At 35.6% G+C, this 11,449-nt stretch overlaps 3 protein-coding genes across 8 annotated transcripts; 1 reads left to right on the top strand and 2 right to left on the bottom strand.

Moving 5' to 3' along the window:
- The first annotated feature begins 1,660 nt into the window (after positions 1-1,660).
- LOC112514569 (agamous-like MADS-box protein AGL65) lies at positions 1,661-6,588 on the top strand. Of its 6 annotated transcripts, none has more exons than XM_025121115.1 (13): positions 1,661-1,795; positions 2,263-2,448; positions 2,750-2,809; positions 2,901-2,919; positions 3,440-3,504; positions 3,604-3,619; positions 3,710-3,771; positions 4,488-4,584; positions 4,764-4,811; positions 4,895-5,022; positions 5,419-5,603; positions 5,707-5,803; positions 6,355-6,588. In XM_025121115.1, exons 1-12 carry the CDS (start codon positions 1,692-1,694, stop codon positions 5,772-5,774), a joined length of 1,038 nt encoding a protein of 345 aa, XP_024976883.1. In that variant the 5' UTR covers positions 1,661-1,691; the 3' UTR covers positions 5,775-5,803; positions 6,355-6,588. The 6 variants fall into 6 exon arrangements, with proteins under 6 accessions (XP_024976883.1, XP_024976882.1, XP_024976878.1 ...); XM_025121114.1 differs by having other exon boundaries at positions 6,348-6,588; XM_025121113.1 differs by adding an exon at positions 2,026-2,119 and having other exon boundaries at positions 1,703-1,795; positions 5,419-5,803; positions 6,348-6,588.
- Positions 6,589-6,602: 14 nt separating this feature from the next.
- Positions 6,603-8,452, bottom strand: LOC112514571 (chlorophyll a-b binding protein P4, chloroplastic-like). The gene is made up of 3 exons (XM_025121117.1): positions 8,175-8,452; positions 7,664-8,079; positions 6,603-6,881 (listed from the first exon to the last, which is right to left on the bottom strand). Exons 1-3 carry the CDS (start codon positions 8,366-8,368, stop codon positions 6,742-6,744), a joined length of 750 nt encoding a protein of 249 aa, XP_024976885.1. The 5' UTR covers positions 8,369-8,452; the 3' UTR covers positions 6,603-6,741.
- Positions 8,453-9,237: 785 nt separating this feature from the next.
- On the bottom strand, positions 9,238-10,716 carry LOC112514570 (thioredoxin-like 1-2, chloroplastic). The gene is given in 5 exon segments (XM_025121116.1): positions 9,238-9,496; positions 9,499-9,601; positions 9,781-9,945; positions 10,021-10,203; positions 10,286-10,716. Coding segments are annotated over 5 exon segments (753 nt in total). The 5' UTR covers positions 10,475-10,716; the 3' UTR covers positions 9,238-9,383.
- Positions 10,717-11,449: the final 733 nt, after the last annotated feature.

Below are 11,449 nucleotides of genomic sequence, written 5' to 3'. Positions count from 1 at the left end.
TAAAGATAATAATTAAGTATTCTGTTAGAACTCAATGATTATCCTAATTATATTTTAGATTTTTTATATTTAAAATAAGATGTTTATCTTGTATTTGATCGGGTTTAAGAGTTTTAAGAGTTTAAGAGTTTTTAAGAGTTTTAGCCAAATGTTTTATAATATAGTATAGATTAGTATATTATATGCAACATACATATTGTTGGATTTGGGTAAGAATAAGAGTTATGATAAGAAGGTGATAATAAACCTGCACATATAATCATCTACGTTTAACTACTATGATTTACTTATTTTTATCACTATGACTAAAACTTTGACAAAGAATTTATGATGGATCAAGGTTTGTTCTCTTTATCTATGCACACATGTGTGTGTATATATATATATATATATATTATTTAATTTTAAATTGAAATAAGAGAAATAACTAAAAAGGCCAAAATGTCTCCCAAGTAAACGGACTTAACTTACCTAAACTAACAACAATAACCCAAAGAGAAATAAAGTGGTAACTAGAGAGGCCAAACCTGTAATTAATTTATAAAAAGAGGAGTGGATGGTAACCACAAGGACCAATTTTCGTGAGAAATGTCTTTTTTTCTTGAAAAATGATGGAATCCACATAATTTCCACATTTAGGTCCCATCATCTTCACATATATAACGTAATATTCACGATATAACAATATTTTTATCACTTCTCATATTTTTCACCAAAAATATTTTTTCTTTCGTCATCCCATTCCCAAGTATATATGCTTTTGTATTTTTAAGAAAATGAGATGAAATGGAACTCAATTACTTCTCTATATATTGTGATAAAATGACCAAATCCATAAATTGTAGAATGTCTGGAATTCAATTACATCTCACGTAAACCAAATGATGGAATAAAATTTGTTCAACGGACTTAATCATTATAATTGATTCAGATTCCATCAAAATCCTACAAATGCACTGCCTTGTAATGATCACATAACAATTAGGGCTGTTCGTGAACCGTTCGGTTGGAAGTTCGTTTATTTAATAAATGAACGAACATGAACAAATTTTTTTAAGAGTCTCGCTCGTTCGTTTATGTTCGTGAACGTTCGTTTGTTTACCGTTCGTTTACGTTCGTTCGATTATGTTCGTTTATATACTAAATTTAATATATAATCTTTTGTTTATTTACTTTGAATTCAAATAATATTTATTTATGTTCGTTTAGTCCGTTTGTTTATGTTCGTTTAGCCCATTCATTTATGTTCATTCATTTACGTTCGTTTAGCCCATTCATTTATGTTCGTTCATGTACGTTCGTTTAGTATGTTAACAAACGAATATAAACGAACACGAATACACCTGATTTCTAAACGAATGAACACGAACACAAATATTTTCGTTCGTTTATCGTTCGCGTTTGTTCGTTTGTTCGGTTAAGTTAAACGAACGAACACGAACAAGCCTCCGTTCGTGTTCGTTCGGATCGTTTACAGCCCTCATAACAATTACTGTAAGGACTAAAAATAGAAATTTTCATTATCGAAGGGACTAGTTCTGCAATTGATCCATTAATCATATCACCTCCTTGTTCCACCGCCTGATTCGAACGTCATATACCCGCGAAACGTTGTCAGATGACCAGCATCAGCATTCGGCATCCCTCCCTCTCTCTCTCTCTCCGTGTGTGTGTATATATCGAACGTATATATGTATCTGTGTGTCTCTATACAAACATACGACAATTTTCTGACAAGTATCCGCTTCTACCGCTCCTTGGTGACGATCGCAAGGTCCGCAATCGCAGCAGAACTGTAAGCCCTTTCCCCGTTTCTCTCTCTCTCTCTCTCTCTCTCTCTCTCTCTTGTTTATGTGATTATGTTCAATCGATTCACGGAGCTAATGCTCTTTCTGAATTAACTCGAGTTCTGATAACATCATATTCAACCCTTTGTTTGCTTCCTTGTCTGTTTGTATGCTTTGATATCTCTCAAGTTCGTGCTGTACGTCGATTTTTAAGATCAGGGTTTCTGTAAATTTCTAGGTCATCAATCGGGTCATAATTTTCTTGAATGAATCGCGATATTGGCTGGCGCCCGTCATTACCTTGATAATTATTGAAGATCATAGCTTTTTAGGTATTCTACGCTATCCGATCATCATAAGTTTGTGATTTTTTTTTGGGGGGGGGGGGGGGGTTAAGGTTAAACCTAAAAGATTCTGACAATATCACGCCATATAAAATGTTTTTAGGTTTAATTGTGTTATCTTTTGATTGCAGTATGGGGAGGGTGAAGCTGAAAATTAAGAGATTAGAGAACATCAGCAATCGACAAGTGACGTTTTCTAAAAGAAGGAATGGAATATTAAAGAAAGCCAAGGAATTATCGGTGTTATGTGATATTGATATCATCCTTCTTATGTTCTCTCCAACTGGAAAGCCTACATTATTCACTGGACAACGCAGGTTATTTCCTAAATCCTAACCATATTATGCTCTTTTACACATTAATGCTGATTGTTGAAAACTATTACCATATTGGGCTATCATCTTGCGTCTTGGTATATGGGGAGTTATCTTATGTGGTCATACAAACTGTGTACAAACCACAATCCCTAGTCTAAATAAGTCCCCAAAAGCAAAACTTCCAATGGTTGCTTACAAATTGGTTTTATTGCCTATCTGTAGTAACCAAGAGTTGTAATTATCTGGATCCAAGAGTACGTAATAGGGAATTAAAAGTTGTTCATACGTCTTCTCTTTGCAGCAACATTGATGAGGTTATTGCGAAGTTTGCTCGACTAACGCCTCAAGAAAGAGCGAAAAGGTACTCGAGGCGTTTCTTGCTTGTGATCTTTGTGATTCTTTTAAATTTCAAACAACATTATAACCAACTCTTCCTCCTTCTACTTGAACAGGAAATTGGAGAGCCTTGAAGTAAGACTGCTTTACAGAGCAAACTACATATTTCCCTTTATTTTCCTGCATTCATGCTTGACCAAGAACAAGTTAAGGAAAGCATGGATCAATCAAAGAATATGTTGTGACTGTTCATTTCACTCTGCAACTATCTTGAAATAGAATTTGAATAACACACACAAACAGTTGGAAACTTCAACATTTTCACTTGAGTAAATTTTATCCAAGCAATGTGAAATGTTCCGTGTGTTTTATATTTGTTTATTTTTTATGTGTCAACTTCTGTGCGTAGCTATTTCTTGAGGTGCTGGAAGTAATCGACCTGATGGTGGGACAAACATAGCTTAATATATGATTAAATTGTTAAGTGTGAAAGTAGATGTTGCAACAAAGCATTTATGTATGTGAACATGTAAAGAGTAAGCGAGATTATTACTTCATGGCAAAGGGATTATTTCCTGTTACATTTTAACTTGATGGTTGTGAAATCAAAATATCATCTTTCTAAAGATTAATTGTTGATCGTTTGAGCACATAGGCTTTGAAGAAAACGTTCAAGAAGCTGGACCATGATGTAAATATACAAGACTTTGCGGGTGCAAGGTTGTTGATTATTCTTGTCAGTTTTCTACGTATTCTCTCCCTGTTTCCATTGAATGCCACATCTGATCTTAGTTTCTTCTGGTTTGCTTCTGTTTGCAGCAGTCAATCAGCTGAGGTCACAAGATACCCACCCCCAATCATTTAAATTTCGAAAATATCAGTACTTCTGTCTACAATATTATTTAATGATTGATTTTATTTTCAGGATTTAAGCAACCATGCAATGATGTTGCGATCTCAACTTGCTGACATACATAAGCGACTAAGGTACGTCTGAAGCCTTCAGTTATTCAATTGATGTGTAATCATTTCCAGTTTCCTGTATGCTCTCCTGGTCATGTTTTGTTATTTGGTTCAAAACGCAAGTCACATGCAATCTATTTTATTTTTCTATCATTGGCTAATATAGCGGACTTTTCTGTATAAAGATCCCGTACACCTTCAATTCAGCTGTAGCCATGATTAAGTTATGACCTTATGATAAGAATCCTCAAGTGGTCTTAGAAGTCATTTATGAACCCCATAACTTGTGATCATTTTCATAACTTTGAAGTGTACGGGTTTGTCACTTAATTAAGAATATACCCGAGACAACTTATGCTTGTTTGTCCAACTTATTTTGCACATGGCAATGAAGTGGCTTCCACCCGTACACCATCTAGACTGATCTTGCCTAACTTTTTGCATTATCTTTTGTGCTCATTATCATAAGTTATTATGATAAGATTGCTTGCAATTAGCTTTTCAGATAATTAGCTTAATAGTTTTCTTTCTTATGAGTAATGTATTAGCTTATGTCTATCAGTGGCCTGTTATGCCGTCTCTTTATTTCATCTCTTTGGTCTTTTGAACTTGTATGGCTTATGATCTTTTGTTGTGGATTCTAACTTAAGGCCATTGTTTCATGAGTATGGGTACATATACGTATGATTCTTAATATGGTTCTTAACATCCTAGAATGCTTTCTGCATCCTCTTAATTAGTTATTGGAGTAATCCAGACAAGATCGACAACATTGAACATCTTAAGCAGATGGAAGATTCCTTAAGGGAGTCACTTGACCGCATTCGTATACACAAGGTATTGTACTCTGAATTCATGCCAAGGAATAAATTCCACATCATTTGGAAAGAACGTTCTCAATTTATTTCCATTCACCATCCGTGGACCTCTTATGCATATGAAGTGCCAACTATTGGTTGTCTATCCAATATTTTGTACTTTGCCATTAATCAGTGGAAAATGGCTTATTGGTGCAGGAAAATTTTGGACAGCAAAAGCTTATTCCGCTAGATTGCATGAGCCAGGTACTATAATTTTCTGAAAATTTTATTTTGACTATCTGTCATACAGTGGGAAGATTCTAACTGACAGAGACATTGCATTGCAGTTCCAGAACGGGTTGCATTTGCCTCTGATGATGGCCAACACCCAAGAGGATCAGAATTTACCATGGCATCCAAACAACGAAAATCAGAATTTGATCTTACCAGAGAAACAAAATTACATGCCTCACAGGTCAGTGGGCTCCTAAACTGAAGTCTCTTGTTAGTTTTATTGTGTAAAGTGAAGTTCTTTAATCAAATGAACTTCCGTAGCTTAACTCCTCCTGTAAAGAAAGAAAGAAAATGAAGCACCACTCGGCTTTCGCCCAACTTCCAACTTCTAACTTCCAAAACAAATGAATTCTAAAATTTCAAGAAAAAAGACTGATGATTAACTCACAATGAACTCCAATTATTAATGTTCATTTTGTAATTCAGTAAAACCAAATAAACCCAGTATATGTATGTAGACCTGTCTTCCACCCCAAATGGGTAGATGCCCATTCCTTAATCCTTTTTTTTTTAGGGAGGTTTACTTTGGAGCTCGAATAAGTTATGAGAAAATATATTTCTTTTGTTTTACTTGCAGAGATGGTGAGTGTTCTGGGATGTCAATTACAAACTATTCTGGTTTGTTTGGTGCTGGCAAACAGCTAGAGATGGATGGTGCAGGAAAAGTCGACTGCACCAGGCAGGATGGTGGTTTGGCTGAACTGTGTAGTACATCAAACTTAAGACCACAATTAAGTGAGCAATTTCCATTTCATCCATATGGTAATCTTAATTTTCAACAATCAAAAGAAGTGAAGCCTGAGACAGCAACTAGCTTGCACGGATTTTTAGATTATTCAATGAATTGCAATTTCGAAATGCCTAGACCTGTCTACAATGACAATGTGTGTCATGCTTGGAACCCTGATCCCGGGCCTTGTCCTCTTCCCATGATTGATGGGAACTCTTATTCTCAGTCCCCGGTAAGGCTTCTTTCCATATTAGATTCACTATAACAAAATCGGCTTTGTAAGACACCAAAGATGTTTACATGTCTTAATAGATTACTTTATAGGACTTCAGTTTATAAGGCCAAACAATTGTGCATCCTGTATAAAGGTGTTACAATAAGATGGTAGAACATATTTGGACATTCTAACAAGTTTTTAGGACACTTTTGAAAGAAAGTGTTCTATTAGTTTTGTTTATATGAGACTTCTGAACACATAGAGCTTTTTGTAGGACGCTTGTTTTTATAAGGCATCTTTTTTCCAAATAATATCATATAAAAAGACTAATAAGACCATTTAATTCAAAATTGGTCTAAAAAACTTGTTAGGATGCACAAAAGTCTCTTGTCAAATTATTGCAACACCTATACATAGGACACACATTTTTTCAAACGTATATAACAGTCTATTAGGATATTTAGCCATATTTGTCGTTCTACATAACTGATTTTGTTGTAGGGTTTGTTCATAATATTCATTAGTTTGTTCTTTATTATGAGCTTATGGTTTCTTGCAGCAACCAGATCATCTAATGACGAACAACCAAAACTGAAGGATCACGCTCATCTCAAACGTATGTACAACTTCTACTTGGACTCGAGTGGTGTTGACTGCAAAATTCACATGGTTTCCTCGAGTTTTTTTCAAGATATAGGCATAGAATACTTTAGTTGTATAGTATGAATCATAAAGTATTAATGCATCTTATAACATCTTTGATCTCTTTCTTCGAAATCAAGAAGTTTACTTTCTGCTGATGCGACGGGGAGAATAAGTTCAAATAAATCATAAATTTTCATCTCATATGATATCCCCCTGTACATTAGAAACAAAGCTTAGATCTAGGGTCACAACCCAGGTTTACAAACAGAGCAAAACAAGATGTTTTCTTTCCTTTAGCTATAAGATCTTTAGTTTCCCGAGGATAGTGTTTGCACGATGGTGTTATGCCATGGGTCTGACAGGTGCTGCACTAGGTTGTCAAATGGGCCTTTTCCAGTCACGTTGTGCTGAACAATGAATCCCAAGAATGCCAACATTGCCAACCTCCCTGAGATTAGTAAAAGAGAGTATTACTTATTGATGTTTGTTCAGTAAACCAAACCAAAACGACCCGGTAAATCTCACTAGAAAGTAGGTTCTGGGGGGGTGAGATGTACGCTAATCTGACTTCTATCCCTAAAGCGTGACTTCTACCTTATAGCATAGACTCTCCTCTTTGGGGGTAGAAGTCATGTCTGCATGAAACTAAACCAAACGAACCCGGTATATCCCACTCATAAGTAGAGTCTGGTAGGGGTAGGACGTATGCAGACCTTACCTTAACTGCTAGGATTGAGAGGTTGTTTCCGTGAAGAACCCCAGCTTGTGCACGAAACAAGGGTGTGTGCAAGCAGACAGTAAGATAGGTAATATAACAGGCAATAAGAAGTCAGGTCTGCATATATATATATATATATATATGTATGTATGTATGTATATGTATAGGGTTGGTTCCGGTAAGAATGGAAGTCATAGTGAGAAAGGTAAGAATGGATCTCCACCCTTGGATCAATTTTAATTGAAGATCAACCCTAATGAGATGCACTGGATCATTGGGTGGGGATGGGATTAAAAGTGATCAAGGATTCAGATCCCTTCGTATGCTTCTCACTTTACCTCCTATTCTCAGTCACATGATTCTTCGTCTATATATATATATATGTATGTATGTATATGTATCAGCAAAGAATAGAGCCGACTTCTAGCCCAAAGAGTAGAGTGGTTGTTTTTGTGTGGTTAAATTATCAATGGTTGGTTGTAATATGGGTAGGATGGGTGTTTTCTCTTTACCATTAGCGAGCTCTTTTTCCTTGGCCTCAGCAGTTGGTGCAAAGTTGAGGGGATTGAATATCCCACCGGGGTACCCGCATTCATTAGGTGGCAAGCTGTAGTTTTTAAAGATAGGATCTTGGTTAACACTTCCTGGGTTCTTGATGTCTTGCCACCTTCTAATCTCGACATAGTGGAACAAAATGAACTCGATCACAAACAGGGTCGATGATGAGGCAAAATATTCCGACTTTCCGGCATCATACCACTTAGGAACATTAAGTATGCCTATGCTCGTGAAAACCTCCGGTAGTAGCATTCCAGCGACACCCAACATGGCCCACCGCCCATTTACGAGCTCTGCTTGGACGAACCACCTTAAGTTCTCCGGGTCCTCTGCTAGTCCCAATGGGTCAAAGCCATTGTCACCTGGAAGACTGAAAACACATACAAGTGGTTCACAGTTAGTTTGTGCATTAGGGTGTTTGTACAATACAACTGTTAATGCGTTTTGAAGTTGGGTTTGAGTTACCTTCCGTCAAGATAACCGGGTGAGGCTAACCCGGGTAGCCATTCGCCCTTTTTGGCTTCGATCTTGAAAGAGGCGGATGGATAAGTGTCGGAAGGTCTGGTGGCGAGTTCTCGGTTTAACTTCCCTTGTGATCCAGTTAGGAATCTGGTATATGGCCGGAAAACGGCAACGGGAGCTTGTGTGATGGCGGCCATAGTTTTGGTTGGGGTGAGTTGAAGATCCAAAATGTGTGTAGAGCAGGCTTTTGTAATATTGATTCAAGTGGTAATGTTGTGGTTGTGGTTTAAGGTTTGATGGTTCATTAGATTTTGGGGGTTATTGATTGGAAACTGACCAATGAGAAGCAATAGATTCTTATCCTTATCTGACGTGTCATATCCACAAAATCTATTAGTGTGCCTGACGTATTTTGCCACTTGGAATCTTTAATAGCCAATCATTGGATGACATTTGTTTGGAATTTTCGTATATGTTATAAAAATGTCAACAATACTTTTATTGAATTTAAATTACCTTGCCTTATGATGGGATGGGATGGGATGGAGAAAAGCAGAACAAATCGTTCGTTAATCTAATATATATAATTTAATGAAATGATCCGTGGCATTAATTAATATCATGGGTTATTTTTATGTGGTGTTTTTAATTTAATTATTAGACACTCACTCACAATTTCACTACTTCGTTATAAAACAATAATTTAATTATTAGACACTCACTCACTACTTTGTTGCAAAACAATAATTTAATTATTAGACACTCACTCACTACTTTGTTACAAAACAATAAGAATTGAACGAACGTTTGTGAGGAAAAAGACACCTTTGGGCTTCTACTTGTCAAGCCCCAAAGCAACTTATTTACCAAAACAATCACTGTTTTTTTGTGATAGAAAACAAGTTTGTATATGTTTCATTTATAAAATAAAAAATATATATCGAATATTAAGTCAATTTGATTTTGCTAAAAAAAAAAAAAAAGACTTACTTAACTTCCCTCTGTATAAGTAAAGATCTAACTACCAAAATCCTTGATCAATAACCACAAATCACAAGATTCAATCTTCAACCACAAATCAAACAAGTTTTCTTGGGTATAAAAACATTATGTACAACTTCAATGACCGAAAACGGATGCACCAAGATTTCTTGGGTTCACAATGGTTCGCAATGATAGTGTTTCCATGACTTGAACCCTTGTTAAAACTAGCTATGCAACAAGTAAGTTGTTGATTGGTGGATTAGTCTCTTCATGAACAAAATCATCCCCCTCACTTGATTTTAATGGCAAATCCTCTAATGGCAAATTATATGAGATTTGACAATTGAAGCTAAAGTCAACAACTCAGATTCCTCTAATCCTTTGGCTGCACCAACATCACCCCCATCTGTTCCATGCTTTGATAATGCATCTTTAAATTTCTTTATCTGTAGGCATAAAATCAAGATCCACACTCAATTAACCAATTGTTCTTATAAAGTCCATGTATATAAAAGATTGAATTAAAATGAATCAAGATTCACCCCCATCAACATCAACATCAACATCAACCAATTGTTCTTATCAACTCAACATTTTCTTATAACATAAGAATGGATCAACTTACAGTTGCAATGGTGCAGCTAAAGCTACAAAGTTTGCCCTCTGACCCTTTATAGAATCTGAAGAAGGGAAGAACATGAATACGGAGAGAATGACACATGGGTTTGAGTGCTTCATAATTCACTTGGAGGAAAATTGCATTAGGGTTTGACTCAGCCAGTTGACAGATCTGATTATAAACCAAAATTAAACAAAAGTTTCATGTTTAAAAAAATGGGTTTTGGGAAAAGTAATTACTAATTACCTTGGGGTGTAAAGCTTTACAACCACCACAACCAGGTGAATAGAAGTCCAGAATGACCAATCTATCCCCTGAATTTGATAGTTTATCCACCAATTCTTGGGCTGATTTGATCTCCATCATGTTGGGTGGAAGTGTCTTCTCCCACCATCTCATGGGTTTGCTCAGAGACTTTGATGCATGTGTCTGTAATAGAAGGGATTAAAGATTAGTTTTGATTCAAACCCATCACCAAAAACTTGAAATGTTGGTATAAATTTCAACATACAAGAACAGGGGTTTTAGCATTCCAACAACTTGAAGTTAAGCCCTTGTGATCTGAGGGAATTTGGGATCCTTTCTTCAAGAAATCTGTGGAAACAATCGAAGGAGAAAGAAACCCATTTGAATTCGTTAGGGCTTCTTCAAAAGAAGCAGGGAAACTAATAGGGTTGAATGAAGAAGAAGAAGCCGCCATTGAGAGATGTTGTTGAACATATAAAGAAGTCAACCAAGATTCCACACCCCAAAAAAACCAGAGAAATGACCAAATGAGATGGTATAAAATCCAGATAACAAAGAAACACCGACTTGATGTTATGAAATGCAAAATTCTTGAAAACCCAGAAAAAATGTGAATCTTTTTTGAATGATGAGAGAGAAATATGGATGTCGTGATTTGGAAGGGGAAGGAGTGGGAAAGAAATGGGTTGGTGGGAGTTTTTAGGGTTTCTTTTTCTTTTGAAAGAAGCTTTATCCATTTCACTAAATTACTGTGAACCCATAAATAAAAGATACCAGTCCATGTCATGTGAAGTTGTAAGACCAAACTGCATTTTGTGCCTTTGTTAAAAACTGCTATTTTAGTCCATGTGATTTCGAAACTACGGTATTTGTCTTTATAGTTTAATTCATTGCTTTCATTCATATAAAACCAAAATGAAGCCTTGACCAGTTGATTCTTATAAGCACCATCTGCCAACTAATTATGTACAAACTTGGATTGGGTTTCTTTAAGGGATTGATAACTCTAGAAATCATCCAACCATATTTTTGAGCTTCAACAAAAACACACACTTAAAGCACACAGGAAGATGGAGAATGGTGGTGATAAGAAGAAATGGTGGGTCCCAGGTGGTACTTTGGAAATAGAGTTGGATATGGTCCAAGTCAAACAAACACCATATTTTGAAAAGATTTTGAATTTGGATAAGCTTTTCTATTTTACCATAACATGATTGATGCCCATATGTTCATTAGGGGAGTGTTAATGACACCTCTTGGCAGGGGTGTTGATTGCTTGGAATTTGTGCCAAATCACCTTTTATCATAAATATCAAATCAATTAATTATATATTTATATTTTATTAATTTTATTTTATTTTATATATTTATATTAAAAATATATATATTATTTTATTATTTTTATGTTACTTTATTATTTTATAATTTT

Source organism: Cynara cardunculus, assembly GCF_001531365.2.
Source record: "Cynara cardunculus var. scolymus isolate 2C chromosome LG 6, CcrdV1, whole genome shotgun sequence".
In the NCBI taxonomy this organism is placed as follows: Eukaryota; Viridiplantae; Streptophyta; class Magnoliopsida; order Asterales; family Asteraceae; genus Cynara; species Cynara cardunculus.
Note: the sequence above shows the minus strand (reverse complement) of the source record. Positions and strands in the feature narration are given on the sequence as shown.

What these genes read in the sequence shown, in the direction of transcription:
- LOC112514569 (XM_025121109.1), top strand. Translation starts at nt 1,692, where the DNA reads ATGTATCTGTGTGTCTCTATACAAACATACGACAATTTTCTGACAAGT. An exon ending in CGCTAGATTGCATGAGCCAG is followed by an intron (nt 4,812 to 4,894) that starts GTACTATAATTT and finishes ATTGCATTGCAG; the next exon opens with TTCCAGAACGGGTTGCATTT. An exon ending in ACTCTTATTCTCAGTCCCCG is followed by an intron (nt 5,804 to 6,347) that starts GTAAGGCTTCTT and finishes GGTTTCTTGCAG; the next exon opens with CAACCAGATCATCTAATGAC.
- LOC112514571 (XM_025121117.1), bottom strand. Translation starts at nt 8,368, where the DNA reads ATGGCCGCCATCACACAAGCTCCCGTTGCCGTTTTCCGGCCATATACC. An exon ending in CCCGGTTATCTTGACGGAAG is followed by an intron (nt 8,080 to 8,174) that starts GTAACTCAAACC and finishes ATGTGTTTTCAG; the next exon opens with TCTTCCAGGTGACAATGGCT. An exon ending in GGAAAAAGAGCTCGCTAATG is followed by an intron (nt 6,882 to 7,663) that starts GTAAAGAGAAAA and finishes TACTAATCTCAG; the next exon opens with GGAGGTTGGCAATGTTGGCA.